General features: G+C 42.0%; 2 protein-coding genes and 1 long non-coding RNA gene across 6 annotated transcripts; 2 read left to right on the forward strand and 1 right to left on the reverse strand.

The window, feature by feature from the left end:
• Positions 1–677: 677 nt before the first annotated feature.
• grapa (GRB2 related adaptor protein a) lies at positions 678–9,665 on the forward strand. The gene is made up of 5 exons (XM_042086489.1): positions 678–1,192; positions 1,574–1,671; positions 2,579–2,698; positions 7,848–8,016; positions 8,580–9,665. Exons 1-5 carry the CDS (start codon positions 1,115–1,117, stop codon positions 8,757–8,759), a joined length of 645 nt encoding a protein of 214 aa, XP_041942423.1. The 5' UTR covers positions 678–1,114; the 3' UTR covers positions 8,760–9,665.
• Positions 9,666–12,255: 2,590 nt separating this feature from the next.
• Positions 12,256–20,332, forward strand: fam83ga (family with sequence similarity 83 member Ga). Of its 3 annotated transcripts, none has more exons than XM_042086478.1 (6): positions 12,256–12,891; positions 14,456–14,623; positions 16,629–16,753; positions 16,876–17,695; positions 17,783–19,294; positions 19,499–20,332. In XM_042086478.1, the coding sequence occupies exons 1-6, from the start codon at positions 12,433–12,435 to the stop codon at positions 19,946–19,948; spliced, it is 3,534 nt and encodes a 1,177-aa protein (XP_041942412.1). In that variant the 5' UTR covers positions 12,256–12,432; the 3' UTR covers positions 19,949–20,332. The 3 variants fall into 3 exon arrangements, with proteins under 3 accessions (XP_041942412.1, XP_041942413.1, XP_041942414.1); XM_042086479.1 differs by having other exon boundaries at positions 16,876–17,683; XM_042086480.1 differs by lacking the exon at positions 19,499–20,332 and having other exon boundaries at positions 16,876–17,513; positions 17,783–17,923.
• Positions 20,333–24,959: 4,627 nt separating this feature from the next.
• LOC121705493 lies at positions 24,960–26,431 on the reverse strand. Of its 2 annotated transcripts, none has more exons than XR_006030813.1 (5): positions 26,318–26,431; positions 26,082–26,165; positions 25,752–25,829; positions 25,501–25,633; positions 24,960–25,164 (listed from the first exon to the last, which is right to left on the reverse strand). It is a non-coding gene; the product is annotated as an uncharacterized LOC121705493 (long non-coding RNA). The 2 variants fall into 2 exon arrangements; XR_006030812.1 differs by having other exon boundaries at positions 26,082–26,181.
• Between the last annotated feature and the right edge of the window lie 1,399 nt (positions 26,432–27,830).

Below are 27,830 nucleotides of genomic sequence, written 5' to 3' on the forward strand. Positions count from 1 at the left end.
AAAGATACAATTATACAGACATCACGAGATGAAAATACAATAACACAAATATTGTGTCCTCACAAATGCAAATAAATGAGCTGAAAATGACAGTTACTGGACAAAACAGTGCACTTCTTTCTTTCTCACACGGGTAGTTTTAAACACATTCAGTAATTGGATCAATCTTTTTCTCTTAAAGGAGCTATTTTCGTTTTGAAAACAAAATATTTTTGTCTCTGGCCATACATCAATGACGTAACTCCAAACAGTCCTTTTAATATGTTTCAGGTTGGGTTTCTTAGAAACAAAACAGAACAAAACAAAATGCATAAAAAGTAAATGCATGAAAAATCTGAAACCATGAGTAATATGTAATGCACGTACATAATATGAAATAAAAAATATTTAAACATGATTATACAACATGCTTAATACAACACAATACATTCTTAATATGATGAAGTGATTTATGGTCTTATTGTGTGATGCCCAGCCTAGTGCTCATACTCACGTAAGGGAAGTTTTTGTGTGGGGTCGTGCATTCTATTCTCCTCCCTCTTTGTTCTGTTTTTCCTGTTTCTCAGTTCACCACTTGTATCTGTGTAAGAGAGAACACACATAACACAGACAGGAACTGCCTCCCCCTCCCTCTCTCCCACACACTCTGTCAGTCTCTCTCTCTCTCTCTCTCTCTCTCTCTCACACACACTCTTTCTCTCTCTCTGATTTTCTCACATACTCACTCACAGTCAGATGTGCCTCCGTCGGCTTAGTCTTTCTTTCTCTCAGTGTGTGTGTATGTATGTGTGTGGTGTGTGACGGATCGGACGCCAGTTCATCAGCGAAGCCAGCGCGGGTGCCCTCTCCTCTCTTCTCCCCCCTCTCTCTCTCTCTCTGCCTCTCTCTCTGCCTCTCTCTCTCTCTTCACTGTGTGCGCTGTTGCAGCTGCTCATAGCCTGGCACCGCTCTGAGGCTGTGGATCTCTCGGATCTCTCTCCCCTCTGTCCCTCCTGCTGCTTTTGAATCGGACAGGACAAGGACCAGGTCAGGCTGCTCCGAGTCCCACTCCCGTGTCCGCACCCCGGCGCCCCTCTCCCTGGACTCCAGCATCCACACCGGAGTGGGTCCCAGGATGGAAGCGGTGGCGCTTTACACGTTCCGGGCCACAGAGAGCGACGAACTCAGCTTCCAGAAGGGCGACATCCTCAAGGTAAGAACGAGGCCTGCAGCCCCGGCATTCATCAGCAGCTCTCTCACCTCTCAAATTCATCACACATCCCACTGGCATGGCTAATTAGGTAGGAAGATTGCGGTGGTGTGTGTGTTTGTGGAAATTAGTCCTGTGACCCGAAACATGTTCACTGAGTGCTCCTGGTAAATTAAATAAAAATGTAGCTCATAGATATTTTAAAGGTGTAGTGTAGTAGATTCATTATAGACTACAACATGTGTGTACACGGAAGCAAGCAAGCACACACAAACACGCACAAACAAATACACTTATTCTGTATTATTATTGTAGTGTTGTGATGAACTTCTATAGGCCATACTGTGTTAGAACTCTGTAATGATTGTTTCCTGGTTTCACCAGATAACTAACATGGAGGATGATCCTAACTGGTACACAGCAGAGTTGATGAGCAGAAAGGGCTACGTGCCCAAGAACTATATCAATGTAAGACCACACACGTAAGTATCTGCGCTTATGCACAACGTGGGCAGTCCCCCCGTGGGCTGCCTATATTTATCTGGAATCAGTCTTACTTGCCGACGCGTTGCGAGAGGCCATGATCTTTTACTGCGATACATACTGAGCTGCTAAGTGTGATGTAATTCTACATCAAACAACATCTGTGAGCTGCATCCTGTGCATGGCTTCTTGCTGTGAGATTTCCTCATTTCCCTGTTTTTAACACAGCCCTAGGTGTGACTTTTTGTCTTCGCAAGACATATCTCAAAAACTCACATTAATTATTTAGTGAGCAGCAGTGTAATGCTGATACATGCAAAAAAAAACCTTATCAATAAAGCAACATTTATATGCACTGAATTGACAGTAAAGGGAGATATAACTTCCTACATTCTACTTTATGGTGATATAAACTCTTGAATAGGTTCAAAAGTAGTTTAATATGTGACATCTTTTGGCAGATTTTCCATTTTATAACCACTAGGGGCCGTCCAGTTCTTAATTTATACACTATAACACTGCTTATACTTATTCAACATGATTCGGATGATAATTATGGATATAATTAGAATGTTGTTTCCCAATAAGTTATTATCAAACTATGGCAACTGGTAACATGGCAGGCCATCTCAGTTATGTGGCTGGGTAAGCTACACAGCAATGTACAACAGTCTGGGGTGCATTTCCCAAAACCATAGTTGCTAACAGGTACATGTTAGTTGGTAGTTGGTTAGTGTTAGTTGGTTGGCAATAGGAAATTGCATTGCAACCAACAAAGTTGCTTACTTAGTGCCCCTGTAAGGTAGTCTGTAGCTGTATGCATATGTAGTGTATGATACTACAGCCAAGTGCGGACTCTGGATGCTTTTCAGGCAGCATGGGTAGGCTGACTCTCTGTATCCTCAGGTGGTTTGCTGGCCGCATCTCACGGAATGTAGCAGAGGGCCGGTTGAGGCACCGCGAGTGTGGAGCCTTCCTGGTGCGGGAGAGCGAGAGCGCACCTGGGGAATTCTCCATGTCTGTCAGGTACGTCATGTTCATACTCGCTCCAGCGGTTTCTCTCTCTCTCTCTCTCTCTCTCTCTCTCTCTCTCTCTCTCTCTCTCTCTTGCTCCTCTTTGGTGTTTCTGTGTCTGTGACTGGCTAAGTATATCTAAAATGTTGTAGGAGGAAGCACATGCTTATATAGGGCATCACGATTCATCACTCTTGACTATCTTATCTGTTGGTGGAAATTACTTAAGGGCTTTATGGTTGGCTGGGTTGGGGCCGAGTGCTAGTTTCGGGTAGATGGTTTCGGATCCCCGCGGAAGGGCCTGCGAGGCAGGCGATCCGGCTCTCAAAATCCCCCCCAATCAGTGCAGCCGTCCTAGGGCAGCCAGGGGACCCAGGTGTGGAGACAGCCTCTCCTGTTATTGTGAGATTACAAGTCTGTGTGGCGCGCCGCAGGAAGCTGGAGCTGCCAGCCTGTCGGCATGTTCTCCTGGAGAGAGAGAGAGAGAGAGAGAGAGAGAGAGATGAAGAGTGAGAGAGAGGTGGAGAGAGGGAGAGAGAGAGGGAGAGAAAGATGGTGACGCAGTGGCTGGCTGCCTCTGCTCTGCATTCCATCAGAGACGGCCGGGTTTGGTTCTGACAGCATACCAATCAGTGACAGGTTTTGCAGCTTGGCCAAAAAAAACATGGCTACTTGGGGGCATTTATTTCCTCCTGTCCAAACAACAAATTATGTAAAGCGTGTTGTGGGAGTTATCAACCAAATGGGCTTTCATCAGGGGAGATGGGGGATTATCCTGAGTGATTTTAATTACGCAGGACATAATGGATATTACATATATAACCAGCTAGACTTATCCTGTGGAGGGACACCTGTAAGCATACATCAGCCTCTCAACCAAAAGCATATTACTTAAGGTGTATTGGCATGTTGGTGAGTCATAGTGTAAATGGATGGGGATTTTTTAGATGCTGGCACAACATGTTTAGCCCTTGCTGTCTGTACAAGATCTGGGACAACTGGAGGAAGTGTGGAAGACTGGAAAGAGGAAGCGGTCTTAAGGAAGGCAGCGTTCTATTGCGACCTCAGCTTCTCCTGTTTGATGAAGTCTGCTCTTCACAGCTGTGTTATAAATATAACGGCTTCTGTTGCCTGCTGTTGACACACTTCAGCACTAGTTTGTCAGCTTTTCCTATGAATTCATGATCTCGCTGCCCCCCCTACACACCCCCTCTCCCACATCCGTGCTTCTCGATTGCTTTGGGCTCTAATTAGAATTCGACGCTTTCTTGTTAAGACATGGACGAGCCACAGAAGATGAGTTTACTTATTTTTATCTCATCTGACAAAAGTGATCCTGTTCAAAGGGCTGAAGACTGGCCTTAACATCGCTGATGGTGATGCTGAGCAGGATGTGAAGAGCCTGTTAAATATGGATGCATTCAGAGCAGAATCATGAGACGAGAAGCTTGCTTTGTGTGTGTGTGTGTGTGTGTGTGTGTGTGTGTGTGTGTGTGTGTGTGTGTGTGTGTGTGTGTGTGTGCCTGCCTGGTGCTGCCAGATGTTTTAAGAGATGTGAAAAGCTATTTTAATAAAACGTTCTATTTTCCCAATCCCAATGTGCCATGACAGTACGTTGACGGGGGTGTGGTGGGGAACAAGCATCCACATTAAAAACCTTTTCCCTTTTCACACAGACTTCGGTCTCGTGGCTCTATCAGACTCTTTGGTGAGTCTTTTGGTTCACGGTGTCACAATAATAACGGGAAAGCCACTGTGCATGTCTGGGGCCTCAGTGTAGCGTGGTGGCTCACGTCTAAACACCACGGCGCTGGAATAATTAGTCTCGGGCTTGATGAGTCAGCTGTGCCGTGTTAAGTGTGCCATCTGCTTTGAGTGAAAAACTGGGACGCAGAGCATCTGGGATGGTGGATGTTATAGTAATTATAAATCTAGGCCCCCTAAAGCCATAGCCTGATGCGAGGGCGCTCCCTCCACCAGATGGCAGTAAGGCCAATCAGCACAGCCACGCATCTGTCTAATTTATGTTTCGACATTTATTGCATTTATTTATTTATTTTTTAAATAGTCTTTTTAACACTGCCGTTGAGTTCAGTGTTTTCCAACACACCCTTTGTTTTGTTTTCCAGTGAGGCCTTGGAGATAGATGGCCGCGTGTATCTTTATGGTCATTGAGTACTTTGTCCTTTAGAGATTAGTGTCTCCACTAAAATGATGACGAGGACAGACAGGTCAGTGCAATTTGGCTGTCATTCCCCATCAAGTCCAGACAGGAGAGAATGCACACGTATGGCACGGACAGTGTTGGGTGGGGAGGGAAAACCTGTTAGTGTTACCGCGCTAGCTCTCTGGAGTTCCACTTCTTAGAGCTGACTGAGGGCACAGTTTAAGGTGGATGGTGGTGACCGTCACAGCGATTTCACACATTTTCTTGCTCATTAGCTGGGTGTCGTGAACCTGCAAAATAACTTCAGAGACAAGCCAGCCAGCCCACAGCCCAGGGTTTGTGTATGTGTGTGTGTGTGTGTGTCTGTGTGCGTGTCTGTGTGCGTGTGTGTGTGTGTGCGTGTGTGCAAGCTGGAACTGAACTGCTTTGATGCTGAGGACATTGTATATAGGTCAGTGTTAATAACACTCGCTGGTTGCCAACAGTGCTACCGGTGTTTGTAGGCAAACCAATAACTTCATCCTAATGTCACAGATTGCCACTGAACCCAGGCTAGCCATACACCCCTCCCCTTTCTAGTTCTCTCACTCGTTTTTCTTTCTTTCCGTATTTCCTCTTTTTATGCATTCTAGAAACAGACCTCAGGCTCAGGCAGACATATCAAGGCCATAGATCTGAATCATGCACGACTGCAGTCTGCAGACTGCAATCTACCACCATGTTTTTACACTTCTTAATAGAGACCGAGTATTGCCACCTCTGGCTTTTGCCTTGAGGATCAGCATTCCAATTCAGAACGACACACATATCAACTGCCTCTGTGAAGCACTGCCAAGTTTCATCCCCATATGTTTCTATGTGAGTTAATTAAAAAAAACAGGTTTTTAGCCAATGTTGAGTATTGAATGTTTCTTGTACAAGTTTCCAAAGCACCCAAGGGTGGAACTTTGGTCTCTTTTTAAGAGGTCTCTGGGCTCTTCTCCAGCTTTCAGCTTCGTGTCAGCTCGCTCTGCGCCAATTCTGCACCATCCATGAGCATGATTACACATGCAAAGAGTCGTTTTGCCAAAAGAAAACCAAGGCTGACACAGCGGATAAAAGCTTCACATGGCATATTTTTTTTTTTTTGTCTTTAATTCAGGGAGGAAGCACATTGAGAGCAGGGCCCAGTTAAATGCTTAAGCAAATCGTGCTGGCATATTGCATTTGATCACAGAAACAGAACCTTGTGAGGATAAGTATGTTTCCAGCATGGAGCTTTCATACATCATTAGTGTCTCCTCTGTCCTCAGGACATGGTGGAAGTGTAGACTATAAGCATGGATTTAATCACACTGGACAAGGGGGAAACAACACAAAGCCTGGGACATACATTATTAAAGGCATTTATAAGAATCTAAACAGATGGGTGGCCCCTCGCTCCTCACGCACGGCCCCTCCAAGCCCACCGAGGTGTAACTCTTCTCACCAAGCTGCCTGACAATAAATCACCGGTCTGTTTTCTCACTCCTCTGTGTGAAAGTATACTCTCCGGGAGGACTGTTTCCCCTCTGCAGGTGCCTTTCAGTGCAATGTACAAGTACATTGGATAATGGGCAAGGCCACAAAGTGGGTTTTTAAAAGCCGTGCCAAACACAAAACGGTTGACACAAAAGTGTTCCGAGGGGACCCTCTCTGCGATCAAATTTCTTGTGTGTGTGTGTGTGTTTTCAGTTCAGGTAAGACAAAGGCTGGGTGTGTGGGAGAGAGAAGAGAGTGGGGGAAAGTCCGTTATGCTTTGCTGTTGAGAGTGCCAGCTCACTTTCGCCGGACGCACACACAATGGACAAAGGAGCTCAGTTCAGACCCCTGCCCAGGGCTCCTCTAGGAATGGACCTTTTTTTTTCAGTTTACTCACATTTGCAGAACTATCATGTGGATCCTTCCCATGCCTGCTTCAGCATCAGTGGTTCCTCTGTGGAGGGCCAGGTTGGGCTTTTCAAACGGCTTCAACGATCTCTCTTTGTCTTGAAATGCTAATACAAGGGACACGGATCAGTGCAGAGAAGCCGTCCATCTCCTCGCTACCTTTTCCACTCGCTGTATTGATTCGCCAGCGGCCAGAACTGAATCACTCAGTCAATACAGTAGGTCACTGTCTCCTGCAGTGACCAGAAGCGACTCGCTGTCTAGACCTTTTTGTCTATGACAGAACAGAACCTAACCGGCAGAGTGTCCTCAAACATTCTGTTGATAGACTATCTTCAAGGTTCCAAGCAAATTGTAACCAGTGGTGGTTCTTGAGTATTTGTTGTTTGTATTTTTGCCTCTCGATAATAAGTAAATCGATTAATTTGTCTGTCCTCAAGGTTCCTAGTTAGTTGTAACCAGTTGTAGTTCTTGGGTATTTGGCAAAGGTGTCTTTGCCTCTAAAGAGAAACGTAACAGTGGAATCACACAATTTGCTGTCCTACCATACCAAGTGAACCAGGACGCCCACTTGCTTTAACAGTAAAGAAGAAAATAGTGGTGAATCTTCAGTGTTAAGTCAGATAGGTGAGAGGGAAATACATCACAAATCACAGTTGGTCTTGATGCACTGTTTTGGTGTGCTGTCTCGTAGCACCGCCAATTTATTTTCCTCATGAAACAAAAATAAATAAATAATCAGCACCCTGGGCTTAGCGCAAGTGATGGATTGAATAGGACATTACAGAGATTACCGTGCAGTGGGTTGTTGATACACAGGGCCAAACCTCCCTATTTCCATTACTTTTCGACAGCCAGTCTCATAAGAGCTAGATCACCCATGATAACAGTGCAATCAATCTTAATGCTTTGAGCAGTGGGTATGGTGTTGCGCAACACAACACTTGTTGTAAACACAAAGGGTTTTACATTTTCGTCATGTTTTGCTGTTGACACATTTTAATAGTTTATTCATTTTCTGCCCCCCTTCCCTTTCTCTTTCTCTCCATCTCTCTCTCTCTCTCTCTCAATTGCTCTTTTTATTAGTTATGGGGACCATGTACAACACTTTAAGATCCTTCAAGACAGGGGATCCCATTATTTTGTTTGGGATGAAGTTTTTCCCTCCCTAAACCAATTGGTGGACTTCTACCGGACCAACAGCATCGCCAAGGAGAGAACTGTGTTCCTGAGGGACAATGAACACTCAGTAAGGGTTAGTATCTTTTACCAATTATGCTTTCTCTTACCATAGAAAAAATAAATATATAGAGCCTACACCAAAAACATCTTAACTTCACCAATCTGCACTGTATACTTTTAGCAGAAATATCAAAATGCTGTCATCTTTTAAAAAAAAAAAAAAAAAAAAAAAAAAAAAAACAGGCCAGTTTTTTTTTTATTCTATTCTAATTTAGCACAACCCGCCAACACCTAACTTGCATGCGGAGTGACAAACCACATTGAAAGAAAAAAACACAGCGGCACAGATAATGTAAGAAGAGGTGAGAGCTGGTTTCACTGTCATGCTCAGGCCTGTTGCAACTGCTGTCCCATCTAGTAGTCTGAACATGAGTCATTTCAGCAATTAATGTTAATTAAAATCATTGACTACACACTTGGCTGTAAAATTTTAAAGAGAGATTCTCATCAAATTGAAACACACAGGATGTGTTTTTGTTGAACACTCTGTAAGACACTGTGCCACAAACAGCCGCCTGGGTTCGCTTCCACGTGTAGCGTCGCATGTGACATGTTGCTATTTGTGTCTTCTTTCAGCGGCCTCGCCACGCCCAGGCCCTGTTCGACTTCCACCCCCAGCACACCTCCCAGCTGCGCTTCCAGCGCGGTGACGTCATCGACCTCCTGGACTGTTCCGACTTGCAGCGGTGGAAGGGCCGGTGTCACGGACGAGTGGGCTTCTTCCCTCCAGAGTATGTCCAGCCGGTTTACCATTGACCACCAGGGACACACAAGATAACAGACAAGCAAACTGGTGGTGAACAAGGAAACCAACGTATCTCCCATGAACTGCTCACTGAACTGCTCGTCCATCCAATGCACTGTCATAATTCAACTGATGAATGGAAGTAAATGGATGATATTGGGATTCATTGATAATGATCTAAAAATATGGTGCATTAAAGGTGCAGTCCGCGATTCCAATCCCAGAGACTTTTGTCAGACTCAGTGAGTTGTTCCTCACATTCCTCCAAAAAGCACAGTCCTGGTTCTCTAAATGGCTTGGACTGGGCTGTAAACAATCCCAGCCAATCAGGGTAGTGCTTCAGCAGCACAGAGGAGAGTGGTGTCATTTGACAGACTGTTGATCTTAATTATGGACAACCTGTGACAAAACCGAAGCGGAACTCCGGACTGCATCTCTAAGTTGGTTTATTTTACAATATTTCAACATGAATAGACAATAAGACTGTGATATTATTATGATATTATTATGATGGATTTTCATTGACATTGGAAAGCTTTGAGGAACATTTTAAACATTAGTAACAATTAAAAATGCTTTCAATGTTGACACTAAGGATTATTTGCAGTGTTGCTAAAGGATTGTATTTCTGTGTGCGAGAAATCAAAAACCACCCAAGCACAGATACCAAACAAATTGTGCAATTAGGTCCCATTAGTAGTCGTTTGTTTGCTTCTGTATGATTGGTCCTTTACTATAATTGAATCTAATACTTATTCAGTGTTTATTCATATTTATTAACTGTACAACAATCTACTGTTTCTCATTCAGGGACCTGAATATTTGTGTAAGAGATTACTATTGCTTGTGAGTGTTGTTACTGTAAAAAAAAAGTCTATCACAAAATAAAATATATCTAAAGTTAGACATTAAGTCAACACACACTGTACAGAAGTTGATAAACTAAGAAAACGGACAATCTGACCGTCACTGCCTAATGAACAAGACCAGCTGTGTCACCAAAGATTCAGTTTTTACTATAAGATGCAAAATAATGGCAATGTTTATCTTCTCTGTGCTGTGAAATCACAATGGAAAAGTCTAGCTGTCAAGAAAGGGAACCCCCCAAATCTGTGGGAAGCCCCATTTGTCCCTCGTTCTGTACAAGTTGACCTGAAATGCGCTCTTCTGGGTTTCCCAGCAAGCAATGAAGCGATGAACCATATGCATTAATTATGGTGCACAGGACATGCACAGCGCTATTTTCAGAAACAGTGGGCATGTTTAAAACCACGTAATTACCTCCATCAAGGAGCTGATGTTTTAATGCCGTTTGTTGATTTGTTTGTTTGCTTGTCAGCAGCCTTGCGTGAAAACTACCGGGCCCACTGTCATAAAACTGGGTGGAGGGGTGTAGCATGGGCTGAGAAAGACTCAGATCTGAATCCAGGAGCAGATCTGGGATGTTTTTTTTCCAGTTCCCGTAGCATTGCAGGACAGATCATTTAGCTTTCATGAAGGTCATCCAGTGTGTTCTTGTGTCTTATTCATATGTTTATTTTTAATTAGTGTAACTAATGCTGTTTATCAACAGTAGGCTAGTCTAAGCTGCAATCACATGTTAAGGAAATTATTGGCAAGTCCATGTTCAGTCTTAACAATCTTGTGATGTCATCTAGCCTAAATGCAATGAGACATTCTGCCTTTTCTGTCTCAACAAATGATCAGATGTTCCTTAATATGTGACATAGATAGATAGTAAATATAGAATCAGGAACAGTTTATGCCATAGGCTATTAGCCTACATACATGTGAATTTAACTTGACATTTTTCAAACTAGACCTATTCTAGAGTAGGGTGCCGTTATTAGCACACCTCGTCTTTGGGAACTTGACCTGTTGCTTTAAAGGTCTGACCCTACACTGAAAGTGATTGTTCAGGCCATTGTGCAAGTCACAAATACTGATGTCACAGCTATCGGGAGCTGAGAACTTGGCGCTCTCTTTTTGTTTTTCAACTGTCGCAGCACATAGCTTCAGATGAAACCAATTGCAGCGCTGCATCATTTCAAACTGAACAGCAGACATACTGTCAGTTGGATTTCAAAAAGAAATGCTTACCCTGGCCTATCTTCCAGGAGTGTAGCTACATTCCCAGTGTCCAGTGTTCCCAGGGCCCTATGTCCCCTAATTCAGTTTTCTGTCATCCAAAACTATAATAAAAATATTATGGAATCTTATGGAAACATATGGTAAAGCCTATATTGGTACCTATTACTGGAAATCTTTACTCTGTATTATTTTATTGAAGTGGTGTACACAAAGCTTTCAGATACATTTCCAAAGCTTCATCTTTTTTGCCAAATTTACACCAAAATTCAAGGATGATGAGGCACACATGAGCCCCTCATATTTTGCACTTAAGTTACTGCAGAGTGTACTTGTGTACGTTTGTGTTTTAATTAGATATAGTTGGAATTGGTGGTGCATTGTGTGTGTGTGAGTGTGTGTGTGATTGTGTATTTGTGCGTGCGTGTGTATATGTGTGTGTGTGTGTGTCTGTTTGTGTGTGTGTATGTGTGCGTGTGTGTGTGTGTATAAGGCAGCGGAACATGGGGGCTCATGAACATGCCCCCAGACTGTAGCAGTGTAGCTGCCTGGTAGCTCTAGCTGTTGGATGCAGCAACTAGAGCTAGGTAGAACCGATTGTTTTCGTTTTTTCCGTACCGACAATACTCAGTGACCTCGAGAAACAGAGATATATGTGAAAAATAGCCGGATTTCTCTTTTAAGCACATTCAGCCTTAAAACATCTTTTTCAGGTTCACATCATGTACTTTACAGAGCTTTGGAACATATAGGACCCTGGAAAATAGGACCTTGGGAGAACTGGGGAACATAAGACCATTGTCATGGTCTCATTATGTGCCACCCTGGGAACAGAGGAATGACCCCCTTCTAAATCACTCTCCATAGCTTATTGATTAGGCCTACAGTTGGAGATAAATTATGTTCTCTTCTAACCATTCCCAGACTCCTATTCTGCCTGTACAGAGGCATATGTGCATTGTGTTTTCATTTACTTACAATTTAGCCATATCATAAGCTTGTCCATTCCCTTCATGTGCAATGAATTTTAAAAGTTTCACATAGAGGTATTATCTGTAGGTACACAACTGACGTGATCGCTACCTTTTTTAGCCTATCTGATCTATACGAACTGGGTCGCAAAAGCCATAGAGCCTGTATGACAAAGAAACAGTTTTTTTTTTCTTTTCCAAAACGTGATTATTATCCTTGCAGGAATGCGCTTGTGACCTTTACAGCTGTCTCAGGAAAAATCTGTCTGCCAATGGCTGAGCATTTTTAAGTTCTGAAAAAAGGCGAAGTTAGGGGCATGTCGTTGTTGGTTTCTTCCCAGAATTTCCATTGGGAGGATGTTAGTCACATGACTAACGTGTACCTGCCTTTACCTGTTTCTATTCCTTTTCGGGGCAATGTGAGTCAAATTGCCTGAGTCCACGCAAGAAGAATCTGTTATTTATGACATTTCAGTGGTCTCCGAAATTGTAGTTGATATCATTAGTATACTTGATTAAATGAGTAAACTATATAGATTACTTGAGTAGCCTAAACTATGTGAGGCTGTAACATTTAAATCGTTATATATTTATTTATTTTTTATTTAAAACGTAACGTTTGATAATGGCTTTATCTCAGATTCAATGTATGGACAATGAACATATTAATCCGCGAATTACTGAATCAAAACCTGAGTTTCTCTACAGCGAAGAGCAACGAATTGCGTTGGAGACACTTTTCCAGGATGGACCAGCAGCATACGGGGCATATCTTAAAGCGCAAGACATGCGGGGGTTTTTATCAGACCATGAACTGGAATATCTGACTACAACCGTGACGGTATACAACCCTGGTGGTATTACAGGCCATACACAAATTAATGAAGCGGGAGAGGACTCCAACGTGCCCTCGGAGTACTGGCCTGATCGTTCTGACCATTCCCTTTGCGAGCTGGAATTGGGCTGGCCAGACGTCACAGCCTACCGAGGAGTCACCCGTGCTACTGTTTATGCACATCCACCAATGGATGGACAGCCGCACATTAAAGAAGTAATTAGAAAGACGATTACGCAAGCCCAAAAGGTAGGCTACGTTTTTTAATCATAGCATTACCTTTGCAAAACACAACTGCAGTGATGGGACAGTAAAATGCACTACAGTGGCTTTTTCATGTCCAAAATACTGCATTTCTGCATTAAAGTGCGTTCAATGTAATGCAATTTTTCTACGAGTGTCAAAAACGGCAGTTTTTGACGCTCAAAACAATGTTAAGGTAGGCTACTTTATTACAGACTGTAATAGCCACTGTCCAAGCACAGTCGTGAGAAGTTGAAGAAAAGTTATTTTCCTTAGAGACCCAGTGACAATAACATTAGGGGTGTCAAACATAAGGCCCGAGAGCATTCTTAGGAAGGAAGAGGCTGAAAAAACATGACATGGAAGTAGGGTATTTCAAAAAGCAGTAGCCTATTATGACAGCAGACAGTACGTGTTGCTCAAAAATAGTAAACTAAAGGAGTATCATCAAGCAACACTGCATACCCATGCAGAAAATGATAATGATCCCGCCCAATGAGTTTGACACCTTGCATTAGTTCTTCCTTTGAATTTCAAAAAAAATATTTGAAAGTGACCTAACTCAAACTCATTGTGTGTGTGTGTGTGTGTGTGTGTGTGTGTGTGTGTGTGTGTGTGCATCTGTGTGTGTCTGTATGCCTGTATGCATGTCTGAGTGTAGGTGTCTGTGTGCGGGAATGTTGTCTTTCTGCACCTGCTATTCCCACACAAAGTTACACAATACTTTTCAAGCACTTTCACCTGTTCTGATTAAGTTCTAAGAAATAAGAAATTAAAGTAGAAGTAGAGATTAAAGGAGAATTCCGGTGTGATATTGACATAAAGTGTGTTGAAACATGATACCGAGTGTGAACGTATGTCTCATAGCCCATCTCGGCTTGTCCCCTGCACTCCAAAATCTGGCGCTAGTTAGCCGATGCTATCAACAGCTTTTTCAATAGTGGTGCTTCGGCATCGGGCTAGCCATGCAAATAAATCACTGTTTTACACCATTTACGAGGCTCAATGTATCTCCACACTTCATTGGTAGACTTCCGAGGGCCCTGACATTTAAAACGAGACATTGAGAACTTTGAAAAAACACTGGTAGTTTACTTACAAGACGATTTATACAGACAGTATCTTCACGAAGTTTAGCATTTGCAGCCATCTTGAATTTAGTCACGATAAGTCTAGTGACGAGTAAGAATGAACAGGTATGATAAGCGATCAGATTCCAAAAATAATTCCGTGGAAATGCATGTATTCCAGTTGCTGCTACTGGAAGAAACTGGAATCCATGCATTTCCACTGAATTATTTTTAACTATCGCCAGATTTTGGAGTGCAGGGGACAAGCCGGCTATGAGACATATGTTCACACTGTTTCAACACACTTTAGGTCAATATCACACCGGAATTCTCCTTTAAGTAAAGATCTGGTAAGTGTTTTATATAAATTGAAATGGCTGTATTGATTTAAAAGCCTAGTAATGTGGTGGGTCTACCAGACCCAGGAACATTGGCTGTGTAACAAAAATATGAACACCTTACAAAGGTTAAAACAGCTCATGTGGTCTTTTCCATACCAGGTCATAGGAATTGTCATGGACCTATTCACAGATGTGGACATATTCAAGGATCTGCTGGATATGAGCTACAGGCGGAGGGTGGCTGTGTACATCCTCCTAGACGCCACAGGAGTCCCCCACTTCCTTCAAATGTGCCAGAGAGCAGGCATGCATAAGGGACACCTCAAGGCATGTAACCTCTCCGGTCAGACTAACCTTTAGGCCTCCACCTCCTGTATAGTTTTGAAGGTCGCCTATCAGGTTCACAAGTTAATTTTCCCACGGTGAACAGGATACTCTACATTACAGTGACGTGTATAAGTTACATTGATTAAATGAGTAAGCAAAGTTGTTTGTCTGACTAGTGACAAGTAGAGAAAGTGGAATGTTCCATAGACCTTCGAAGTTCGTCTACAAAAAGTACCCAAAGCTGCCATTTTTGCTAATATGAGGAGATCCGGGTGTTAATTGAAGCTACCTATGGCAAGTTGCACTGCAAGTTACCTCTGGGGTAGCAAAAATCAAAGTTTGCTGTCTTAACATCCCAAAGATCACAGTACCCACTTGAAGGCAAAGGACAAAAGTGTGTAGAGCAAAACGTCTGCCTTCTAGAATTCTTTGTCCCTGCAAAAATGCGGTGATAATTCAAAATCCCCATGTTATTTTCTCAGAAGAAAAAAACGCAAGATACCAGATCTCCTTATTTGGGCAATGGTGGCAGCTTTTTTGTAGGTGAACTTCAGAGGTCTAATTCTGCCCAAATCCAAGACCAAAGATGATTGGTAATAAATCACATAGATCAGAGGGCCCGGTAAGCATTCTCAATGTCAAACAATCATCTTTATCTTAGTCTTTGGTAGTCTTATTGGAGTTATTGTAGTATTTCATGCCAGATGGAGACATTTTGATTGTAGAGATTGTAGACAATTTTTATGTCTGACATGAATGCAGGCAACTAGCCATATTCTGTCTGATTTCAGTGCTACTATAGCAGGTTATTCACAACATGGTCTGACAGACTAAGATGAACAGGTCTTTGTTGATCATCTGATGAAGAAAATGTCAGTTTAGAACTTGTCAGTTTAGTTGTGAACTTTGTGAACAGTATTAGGTCTGATGTGAAGTAGACATACAGACATCTTAAGGCACAAACAGGCATCTTAAGGTCTTATCACATGACCACAAAAACTACAACCTGTTAGTGTTTCCAGAATTGAGCCATAATTTAAATAAATGATGGGCAAAATGTCTCGTGCATCAACTAAAGCAATATTGTGGCATCTGGGAGCATTAGGCTGATCAGCCAATATTTCTTGATCATGGTATTAAATTAGCCAATAGATTTTGCCTTGTTATTAAACTAGCTTTAGTTTGACTTTAGACTTTGCATCATTTTAATGAGGGCTCTAGAGTTACTTCAACTTCAACTCAATTTTCCATTTTATTCATATTCATATTCCTATATACAGTAGCGGCAATAAAATGATATCCATTTACCTACAATGCCTTTACATTGTCTGTGCACTGAGCATGAAACATTAGCGGTCCAGACAGAGCTGGTGAATTATGGTTTCCTGGACCGACTTATCCTGTGCGTCACTCTGTACTTTCCTCCAATGTTGACTGTTTGGGCCTCAAGGCCCACAAGCCACATTACCAACCCTGGTAATGAAACTCTTCTGTATTTATGGAATTGATTTGAATCATCCCAATATGACTCACATTGCTGGCACCTCCTTGACGTAATTATTTTCTCTGGCAGGAAAATGCTGTGTGCTACTGAATAACCTGAGGACAAGTGCAGACTTGATTAATAAGTCTGATAAGATTAATAATAAGTCCCTAATATGGCCACAGAGTGCACCGTTATTTTTATCAACAGGACACATCTCAGAATGATTAATTGTTGAATAGGTTGGATTGAATATGTTCACAACTATTGAAAAACAGCACAATAGGATCCTTTATTCGGTTTGTTCTGAGAAACTCCCATGAGAGTTTTTGAAACTCCCATTTTTTTTTGTTAAGCCATAAAAGCTTAGTGACAGACTTGATTTACTTACTGCTTTTGTTGATGTGGATATGATTTGTTTCTGCAAATGGTTGTTTTTTTCCAGGAGGGAAAAGGTATTACTTCACCTCACTCATGTTCACAAACAACATTTTCATTTCGTTTTCACTTTTTCTTTCACAGAATTTACGGGTCACCTGCACGCGAGGCACAGAGTTCTACACTCGCTCTTCAAAGAAAGTTTGCGGCGTTGTAAGTCAGAAGTTCATGTTTGTCGATGGAGACAAGTCAGTGTCCGGCTCCTACAGGTGAGATGGTTAAAGTGTGCTGTTTTTCTGAAAATCATAAGTCACTTACAACCTAATTAATTAACCAATCCAACCACAATCCACAAACCACCTCATAATGTTTATTTGTGGTGTGATTTCAGCTACACATGGACTGCATCCAGACTGGACCGAAGCGTCGTCACAATGCTCACAGGTCAGGCTGTGGAGACCTTCGACAGGCTGTTCAGGGATCTGTATTTCACCTCCGGAGCTGTGAACCTTTCCAGCGTTAAACTGGATGAGGAGCCCGAAGTCGAACCTCTCCAACAGTCTATCCAAAATCCGCAAGTCGCTGCTGCGTTGGCCCGCAAGATGTACAGCGCAAAATACGCCTTGGTGTCCAATTCCTCTCTAAAGAGCACTGGGACTTACTCAGGCAGGAACAGCTCGGGAAATGCGAAACAACTGCCGAAATATTTCCGACAGCCCAGACTGCTGGAGGAGCCGAGGATCCACCCCGGGTTGGTGGACATGCAGCGGGCCAACATGATGAACTACCTACCAACCTGGCCCGAGCCAGATCCACCGAGCGACGTCATCGGCATCATCAACATCCGCGACTCCAGCAAGCCTTTCCAAGCTCACCTGATGCGCTCCGAGCTCTTTGAGACGTCGCAGGCGATCCGATTCAAGGAGCCATTCCACATGCCCGAGGAGCCTTTGCCTGAGAAGGCCACCCCTCGATCGCGCCTTGAACTGGCGGACCTTCTCTCATCCGTGCAGCCACTGAAGACCAAGGGTGAGGGGCTACGGATTGCTGATCTAATAGCGCAAGCACCACTTAGGCCACAGCATGATCAGGACAGTGTATTAACTCCACCAATAGGAAACCCGAGAATGGTTCCTCTGAATGTCATTAATGAGTGTGAGAGTGACACGGCTGGGGTTAATGGGGATAAAGAACCACAGGTGAATGCTGAGGTATTTCCTAGCAAACATAGCTCATTTACTAAATGTACAAAATGTGCCACTTCATGTGATGGGGCTGACATTTCTGTCTTTCCACAGGGTCCTAAGGATCTCCACTCAGCTCCTGGCTGTGGCGCCAAGTCTGAACAGCCCTGTTCCACTGCTTCTAACAAACCCAACAGAGGAACTGAAGGCCCAGACAGTGACACTGAGAAAACCAGAGCCATGGACACTGGCATTGACAGGACTGACAGCAAATCCAATGTTAATGACTCTCGAGCACAGTCGGCTAAAAACTCCTCAATGTCTGATAAACATGTTCAGTGTAATGGCAATGTGCCTGTTAAATCTAAGTCATCTGTACATGTAAATGGGCCACATACACATTCAGAGAATGCACACGTTAGAAACGGCAATCAACAGACTGACAAGAAGCACACTCAGAGCAGCAATACTGCTAAAGAAACAACCATTCTGTCCATGACGATTGGTGACACAAACACTAAGTCCAAACAGCACAAATGTGAGAACAACAATCTTAACGGTATCAACAATCACCAAAACGGTATCAAGGAGCCAATTTTGTCTCAGCCTCCTATATCTGGACAGAACGAGAATAGCACACAGAAGACAGAACTTCAGAACAATCATCTCCGGCCAGAAGATACAAGCCAGACTGGAACACACTTAAATCCGAAGATAGGCCAAAAGCAAGACATGGTGGAAAGACATGTCAATCATTTGAAGGCAGAGAGGAATGGGACTGCATCTGTAGTCTCACAAAATGAATACGATGAAAATTCACTCAGGGCAAAAGAGAAAGCTAGCCAGCAAACACTGCAGGAGAGAAACAGTAAATTGGAGGTAATGCAGCAGGACTTAGGCAGTCAGTGCGAAAAGGCAGGATCGCAACTCAACTCCTCCGAGCTGAAAGAGAGGAAAGAGGAGACTGAAGTGACGAGCAACAACAAACAACACGCTTTGTCAGCCAAGGAAGGGAAAAACACTTGTCAAGATACACAGTTGGTACCAGAGGAAGTGTTATTTATATCAGAGGAGGATGATGAGCAGAAAGAAATGAGTCTTGCTGTGCAAAACAAGCCTCGTGGACTAGAGAAAAAGAAAGAGCAGGCAGCAGTGCCAGATGTGTGGCAAAAACGTTCCGATTCATCTCCGAAGAGCAAGCGTGATCAAGCAATGAAAACGGAAGGCAAGCACAGTGGACAGTCAAATGGAAAGGTGGAGTCCACAACAACAACGATGGCGACGGCGACAACAAGGAGCAACACTGCAAAGCAGGTGGACAGGAAGGGTCACCAGCAGCTGTCCCATGGAATAAGCACGAGCAACCTTGCAGCCTCAAAGGTGAGACATGAAGCAGGCAGACAGCTGAGAGAGAAGGTGGAGAAATCCCATTACACATCAACACCAGATATCGCCAGACAGCTCAAAGCCGAGAGCAGGTCTGGAGCATGCCTGCAAGTATCCAGGAAAGAGGGATGCCAGATGCCAGCACCTCGCGATAAACCAGGGCAGGAAAGAGATAGGGATCTCCAGGAGAGGAATGCACAGGGACAGGCCAGACCCAAGACGGAGAGCGATGGAAAGAAGGTATCGTATGCCGTTTTTTGAGCTACCTTAGGCCCTGGTGATTTTGGGGTAGGTCTGTCTGGGACGAAACGCCCAGACATTTGTTTGAGGGCAATTAACTATACCAGCATCATCAGGATTAGTTGTGTGCTTTGTGTGAGAGAAAATAGCCTAGACTTGTTTTGTTTTTTTTTGCACTCACACCCAGTGTTTCTTTTCTTGCAGCTGTACAGAGCCTCACCCAATCCAGGTTCCAGAACGCCGCTTGCCAGCCGGACGGAGGGGCCTGCCAAAAGTCCTGCTGTCAAACCCGACTCCACCCCTGCCACTGCCATGACAACTACGCCCGTGAAAAGTTCCTTAAAGTACTTCCAGGGAAAAGTGTTCAGCTCAACCAAGACCAGTGCAACAAGTGCCCTGCCTCCCGACCAAGTAGCCAGTACTTCGACTGCTTCGCTTGACAGACCTGAACTCGTATGCCAGGTGGCCGGTCAGGCCAACTCCCCCGTGGGTCAGTCCACGTCTGTCTTAGATAAATTGAAGCACAGTAATTCCACCTCCAAATCTCCCCTTTTGCTCCAAAGACTGTTACCACTGAGGAGCTTGAAAGAGAGAATGACTAGAACACCAAGTCAGAAGAAGTTGACTACGGTGGGGGTAAAAGATGCAGTTTGAAGGGGTGACTGACTGTTGACTATCTCACTGTTGAGACTCCATAATCAGATATGGTGTTTGTGCAATGTTTTTACCAAAATGTAAAATTATGTTTGTTTATTTTGAAGGGAAAATAAGGAAATGAAAATGGTTTGATTTGTGCATGCCCTTAATGATTTTACCTAGCAGGTGGAGGGACCCTGCAGTTTATTTCATCATTTGATTTTATATCATAAATGAAAAGAAAAGGACACAATCTTTTCACATATCTCTGAGAGAGGAGACACTCCAGTATCTTACAGACTCTCTATATGCAAATTAAGGGTGTTGCAATGCTCAAGCTTAGTTGAACGTAAGTAAACATGATGATTAAATTACCATACCCAAAATAACACTTCATCCCAAGTTTGGAGTGGTGGTTTGATACATATGCAGTTACAGGACCATCTCTTATATTCTATTTTCATGCTTTTCTTTTTTTATATTGAGCCTTAAAAACAAGTATTGGTGTAGTTTTGAAGAAACATTTCAATTGTGGATCACTGTGGGTTGTGGGAATCTGGAAAGACATGCCGCCGGTGAAGAAGATGGCTCATCATCCCTCTTTGCGGTGCTTAACCTTTAATAAAGAAACAGGCAGAGCCTGATATGTCACCTTCTAATCTCAGGGTTCACTGAGTAAACACTATTTCTCACAGTGAACATCTGTCAGAATGTCAGCTGTGCTGCAGTCAGCATGTTCAGAGATGGTGGAAAACCACCGTCTAACCTGGTGCCTGGCCTCATTTTTATCTGATGTTTATACCTAGAAGAACTGAAGAACTTTTTACATGTATTCATTTAGCGGAGGCTTCTACCGAAAGCGATTTTACATTATGTCAATTATATTACAAGGGCCACTGTCCCCAGAGCAACTTGGGATTAAGTGCCTCGCTCAAGGGCACAATGGTGGAAGCTGGGAATTGAACCCATAACTTTTCTGGCCCTTGCATGCAAGCCCAGCTCCTTAGCCACTATGCTATCACCGCTCCCATCTTTTGGTTCTGGAAGCAGCTCTTCATGCTAGCCAAAAAAAGTTTTGATTACCATTGGGTTTAAACGGCTTTGTGGATTGCAGTTTTAGGCTTTTAGCACCGCCATTGACGCACATTAGCAAAGCAAGAAAAAGCAAACAGCCGCCATACTTCAAGAGGCATGCAGATTTAATGGAGGCCCTGAGGGTTTGAGACACTCATTAAACGTGATCTTGGTGCACATGTCAAATGAGAACTGGATGGCTTCTTACATGTGTGATCGGCAATGACTTTACTGCCAAGCAAAACAGTAGAGCTGCTTTGTTTGTAAAGCGATTACCTATCTGTTGCACTAGGCAAATTCTGCATTGTGGTTGGGCTTGTTGAGACGATGCAGTAAAAATACTGACTCAGTTTATCAAAATTAACTCAAGGCCTTTGTACCTATATTGTGGTTGTCACATTATCATCTCACTAGACAGTGACTGTTTTGTGTGTGTTTGTATATAGAAATATTGTATAGTGTTTTTAAAGGTGTTGAAATTCTTACTGAAAGACAGAAGTAAACAATTAAACTGATCAAACATGTGTGAGACAAGTGCTGTCAATAAACTTCTTTCATTAAAAACCAGAGCTTTGGATATTAATGTTTTTTGGCTTTGGTGTCCTAAATCACCCTAAAATACTGTTTTATGACTGAATATTTTGTGTGGGCCTACTGTGGACGTTTAATGAATATGATCGCTTTGTAACTATTTCACAGACCCTAATCAAGTCTTTAAGGTTGACATAAGGAAAAATGTAACAAAATAAGATCAAATTCAACACACCTGCATCCGAGACAAGTTGAAAGTGGATATGCTCTCCATAAAGACGTAGCCTTTAGGTCAGAAGTGGGCAAAGTTAATTAAAGTTCAGCTTGATGAGCTGGGAGTCTCTCTGACCTGAGTGACGGTCATGTAAATGATAAAATGTTGTTATGGTTTATTAGTGCTAAAGGCCCTCCTCTGGTCTGTCTCATTCCACATGTGTATGCTCATGTCAAATGGGGACTTTAATGATCTCCTTAAATATGGGCTCAGTAACAACTCTACTAAAGAGAAAAACAGTTCAGAGCTGCTCTGTATGCAAAGCCATCTCCTATCTTTCCGACCAAGCAAATTCTATGAGATCAGCTCCACTGAATAAAACCTCCTCTTATGCCAAAAAAAAACAAAACTCCTTAAGCCATTTTAAGAAATATTACCAAAGTCAGCGTATGGCATGTTGTAGTTTCCCACCGAGACGAGAGTACTGAGCAAACAGTCAAAAATGAGACCTGAGACTGCATGCATGCAGATCTGGAAAAATGCAGTTTTTCCACTATTTGTGTTGTCACATATACTTCATGCTTTTCTGTCACATATTTTTTATAGCGCTTGTTTACATTGCATTGTATTGAAAAATATAAACATTAGATATACTCACACATACATATATGTGTATTATTATGCAAACATATACTGTATACACACAAGCTTCAATGTTAAGTCTATGGGGAAAAGCTGAGCATGTGAGGCAATTGTTGTTGACAGTGATTGATGGTGTGCAATAAAATATACTTGCAATAAAACAGACTTTTCCAAACAGACTTGTCATGTCCATAACGCCAACACAATGCTATGGTATGGTATGATGTGAATTATGATTACTTGAAGTGGGAGCATTCACTCTTTTTGGTTGTAGAACATAGATGAAAAACTTACATAATCATTCACATCATACAAATACCATGGCATTTAATTGCCGTTATGGACGTGACAGTTTTGCATGGAATTGCCCTTATACTGTACAACATGTCGTTCACTGGAAGGACATACCTAGCCCCTCATTATTTACTTTCCCAAGAACTAGGCAGGACAGGATAATGTTCAAAAGAAATGCTGCCTGTTATGCTTGCATGAGTCAATGTAACTTTTAAATTGAACTTGAACTCTCAGACAATTCTAACCAATTGTCACATTTTCAAAACTCTAAACACAATTAGCACAGCATCGGTCTTTTGTGGCCATACCCTGCACACATTTCATGTCGTTTTCACACAATATGCAGCCAGTGAACACATTTCCACAATGCTTACATTTTCTCAACAGACAAGCTATACCTCCCAACAAAACTATGGATTGTTTTTGTATTTACAAATGTTACTGTAACACACTGCAACATCCCACAGTAGCAAACACAACATTCCAAACCTTAGATACAGTATAAAAACCTCTGCTTCTGCTCTGTTTCTGCTATCAAATAGTTTTATCCCAGGTGCATCGCCTTGAATAATATCAGATGTGATGTTGATGAAAATGTGTGGCCTAACTCTGAAGATTGCAGAGATTAGATACAGTAATTTTGTGTTTTTTTTAGTCCCCCCCCCCTTTTTTTTATCTGGGCTTTTTGCTGTTGTTTTTTGTTCAGGTCTTATGTGTTTCATGGATATTTTGTTCACTGTAAGCAATACTGTAAAACTTTTTCTGTTCTATCATACTGTAAACAGTATTTCTACTGTACCTGTAAACAGTAAAGGAAAAAAAAAAATTTGCTTTTTACTGGAATGCTTTTGAATGTGAACATTACATGTGGACATACAGTTCCCAACCAAGAAATTAAAAAATAAAAACGGTGGATAGCATGTTTTGCATGCAAATACCTGTAAAACTGAAACATACAATGCCGTTTTTGTAATGTCAACAATAGCCAGTATTTTGAAACCGGGTGTACTTTGATTGACTGCATGTACCTTGTGAAGTGAAAACAAGTGTTATTCTTTGACAGAATAATTTCATTTTGAGTCAGATTTCCAGTGTTTTGGTAAAGTTAGTGTGTGCAGAGAAAGATGTGTTCTGTATTGAAATGAAGAGTTAGTATACAAAATGTGTTTTTGAGAAGAAAATTATCCATTTGGCCAATTGTGTTTTGTAGGTGTAAGTCTGTGTTAAGAGTTTAGAAAAAGTATCTGAAGTATGGGTAAGCGCTTCTTAGCGATTTAAAAAAAACTGTAATAATATCAATTCTGTGATCAACTACAGAGGTGGAATAATAGCTTTCATAAGAACTAAAACAGCTTTGATAGTTTTTTTTTTTTTCAAACCTTGGCCAACTCCTATGACCAGGACTCCCATGTATGTTTCATAAAGTTGACTTGAGGATAGAATGACAAAACAACCAATCAAAAGAAACTTCCTGAGAACTAAGTGCCTGATTGTGTGGAATTATATCAATTTGACATACTGCCCTTTACATATTATTTGGATGTTTTTGTACACCCCACCTTTCACAGGAAGGGATACACCCAAAGTCCTGACGTTTTCCCTTTCCAAACACTGGGTGAAAAGGCTCTGAATCAGGGAATATTCATAGTGATATATTTCTGATGTGCTCCTGATATTTTAGTGCCAATTCTCATATCAGGAGCATATCAAAAGTCCTGAATGGGACTGCGACGACATGCAAGATATCCAGACTTCATATTCTCACCTGATATGATCCATGTTTCAAGTATTAGCTACTTATATGACCCAGGACACCTCTTGTTCTTGTTACCATATACCCCCTGATATATCAAACATGGAACTACACATATACTGCCCATATTCTGCCAGGCACAGCTAATTTCGCAGGCATTTATGTGTATGCCTTTATTTGCTTTTCCATAGGCTTTATGCTTATATCATATATTTAATGTTTTTAATTTTTAAAATTAATCATGTGATTTATGTAATGGTTTTAAACGTGAGATAGTTTTACATAACCAACACTGAGCTTATTGTGCAACTTTAACTTAAATAATATTTCATATTAATTTTACATACACTTAATTACATTATTTACTTTGAATTACACCTGCTAAATCCCAATGACTTATTTTACTTTACCATGAAAATTCATATGCGACAGGCAATAAAATTTGTTACATGGCCTTTATTGTATTTATCAATCAATGTTCAAATCAACATGGCTTTCTTGCCTGCAGTAGGGGCCTTACGCAGTGACACTCGCCCCCTCTCAATAATCTGCCTCAAGTGAGAACAGAGACTTCTGCTTGACCTCAGTGGTTTAAACAGTCCATGGTCTGGGCGTGAAATGTCCTTTAAAACATTTTGGGCCCTTATCCGTACTCTTCTGGTATAGATGTCCGGCAGGGTAGGGAGAGGTGCTCTGATGGTCCCTTTGGCAGTTAAAGTCAGGTGTCTGTAAAAAAAGAAAGAAAGCATATGTTACAATCGAATAAAAGCAAACCCACAATAGCAGCCTAGAAGTCAGGTGCAATAGTTAGAAGTAATAGAGATATGTATTACAGTTGTGCTCATAAGTTTACATAACCTTAGCATACACATACATTTAAAAATCATCTGATCTTAATGCCTTAATTTTTTTTAAAAATTAGGAAAAATCCAACCTTTAAGGAACACTTATTTATTTACGATACATCATTCATTCACAAAAATAATTGTTGTCCTTAAAAGCTGGATTTTTCCTCATTTTTTTTAATTAAGGCATTAAGATCAATTTCCAAAAGTATCATACCTAATTGCAACACTGTCTGCAGAAGCTCTTGCCTTCTTGCTTAAAGCACCTTTCTGATGCCTAACATAGATCCTCCCCCATCTGACGTGCAGTGCCAGCCTCTGGCTCCAGGCTGGGACTTGCTGGATGGCATCTAAAAAAATAAAACAGCAATTGCTATACATTATGTTATTTTTGATTAAGATAAAAATCAAAGCATTAAAAAATAAGTTGGTAAGTCAATCAGGTATACAAACAAAAATGACAATTACCTTATGAAGGCACCCTTGCCACCATCACCGTCAATGTTAATTCTTGATTTGTGACTTTATTTGTGAGGGTTTCAGTTTCTGTCAATAGAAAATAATATTTAACAAAATTATGATTATGATCAGTTTGGCATATATTCAACACATTATTTACATTACCACCAACATAATGGTAAACCTGGCTAAACTTCAAAATTCAAGACTATTATAAAAAGCTACAATAATGATGATTAGTTTCTGTATTAATGCATTACATTGCACATTTGTCAAACAAATTAGAGTGTGCACAGTGACATACCCCATAGCCCTCATTCAAAACACACAAACACTTACAGCATGTTGAGGGCAGCAGCCATGGCTTCCAGACATAGTCAAGTAGCATGTAGTAGTAGCAGGAAAGACCGACTTTGCCCTGGTCTGTTGATGGAGCCCACTACAGTCATAACAACAAACAGACACATGAAAAAAGGGGATAAACTAAACACAGTAACAGACACAAATACATGGACGTGTGTGTGTGTGTGTGTGTGTGTGTGTGTGTGTGTGTGTGTGTGTGTGTCTGTCTCTACCTGGTGAGTGAACTCTCTTGCAGGATTCAAAACTTCTTTTGTATGGAAGTGGCACACATTTGGAATATTCCAGAATGCACTCAGTGTTCTCAGGGTAGCAGTCCTCACAACTCACTGCCTGGAAACAGGGAACAGAGGGAAATTAAGATTAATAAACTGCAAAATACACATAACATGAAAAGACCATCACTGAAGCACTACTGCCCTCACATGTATCTTAAATAAACACGTCTTGGCACAACCCAGGTACAACCAAATAAGGGCTATGAAATGAAGAATATTTTGCCTAATGCTACCCATACACCAGAATAGATTGGAGATTTGGGAAAGATTGGAGTTTTTTTAAAGGAGAATTCCGGTGTGATATTGACCTAAAGTGTGTTGAAACATGATACCGAGTGTGAACGTATGTCTCATAGCCCATCTTGGCTTGTCCCCTGCACTCCAAAATCTGGGGCTAGTTAGCCGATGCTACCAACAGCTTTTTCAATGGTGGTGCTTCGGCATCGGGCTATCCATGCAAATAAATCACTGTTTTACACCATTTACGAGGCTCAATGTATCTCCACACTTCATTGGTAGAATTCCGAGGGCCCTGACATTTAAAACGAGACATTGAGAACTTAAAAAAAAGCACTGGTAGTTTACTTACAAGACGATTTATACAGACAGTATCTTCACGAAGTTTAGCGTTTGCAGCCATCTTGAATTTAGTCACGATAAGTCGAGCTACCAGTAAGAATGAACAGGTATGATAAGGTTTCAGATTCCAAAAATAATTCCGTGGAAATGCATGGATTCCAGTTGCTGCTACTGGAAGAAACTGGAATCCATGCATTTCCACTGAATTATTTTTGGAATTCATGGTCATTAGCACCCACTATAAATGTAGGCTAAGTCAGCGGTCCCCAACCACCGGGCCAGGACATTCCTAACAGGGCCGTAGCCTACGACATGAGTTTAAAAAAAAATGCATACAAACTAAATTTAATTTGCAATAATGTCACGTTTTTACATGGCATAGGCCTATATGCAGTTGTTTGATTGCACGCATGTTTGGATTTTGCAAGGTCTATTTTCTTACGTCTGTCTCCCGCCTTCAACACTTTTACATACAGTACTGCCTTCAGCGCTGCGCAGGCTCAGATCAGCTCACTTCACTTGATCAGTTCTTGGCAAACGGTAGTGTCACACGAAGTTAGCTAAACTGCTAAAATGAGCAACAAAAAACAAGCATCTTTAGCAGGTCACTGGCCAGAGTGTTTGAGTTGCGAGAGCCGCTGCAGAGATTTCTTACAGAAAAAAAGTCACCGTTAGCTGCACATTTTAGTGATGAGGACTGGGTGTCAAAACTCGCTTACCTGTGTGACATATTCGGGTTGCTTAATAATGACCTCAACCTGTCACTCCAGGGGAGAATGACGACTATCTTTAAACTGGCAGATAAAGTCGCTGCATTTAAAGCCAAGCTTGATTTGTGGGGACGACGAGTGGACCGTTACTTTCCATCCTC

This window comes from Alosa sapidissima, chromosome 3, assembly GCF_018492685.1.
Source record: "Alosa sapidissima isolate fAloSap1 chromosome 3, fAloSap1.pri, whole genome shotgun sequence".
NCBI classification, from domain to species: domain Eukaryota; kingdom Metazoa; phylum Chordata; class Actinopteri; order Clupeiformes; family Clupeidae; genus Alosa; species Alosa sapidissima.

Coding starts and splice junctions, on each gene's coding strand:
- grapa (XM_042086489.1), top strand. CDS start 1,115: ATGGAAGCGGTGGCGCTTTACACGTTCCGGGCCACAGAGAGCGACGAA. Junction 1,672..2,578: donor ATCAATGTAAGACCACACAC/GTAAGTATCTGC, acceptor CTGTATCCTCAG/GTGGTTTGCTGGCCGCATCT. Junction 2,699..7,847: donor GAATTCTCCATGTCTGTCAG/GTACGTCATGTT, acceptor TCTTTTTATTAG/TTATGGGGACCATGTACAAC.
- fam83ga (XM_042086478.1), top strand. CDS start 12,433: ATGGCTTTATCTCAGATTCAATGTATGGACAATGAACATATTAATCCG. Junction 16,754..16,875: donor TCAGTGTCCGGCTCCTACAG/GTGAGATGGTTA, acceptor GTGTGATTTCAG/CTACACATGGACTGCATCCA. Junction 19,295..19,498: donor CGGAGAGCGATGGAAAGAAG/GTATCGTATGCC, acceptor CTTTTCTTGCAG/CTGTACAGAGCCTCACCCAA.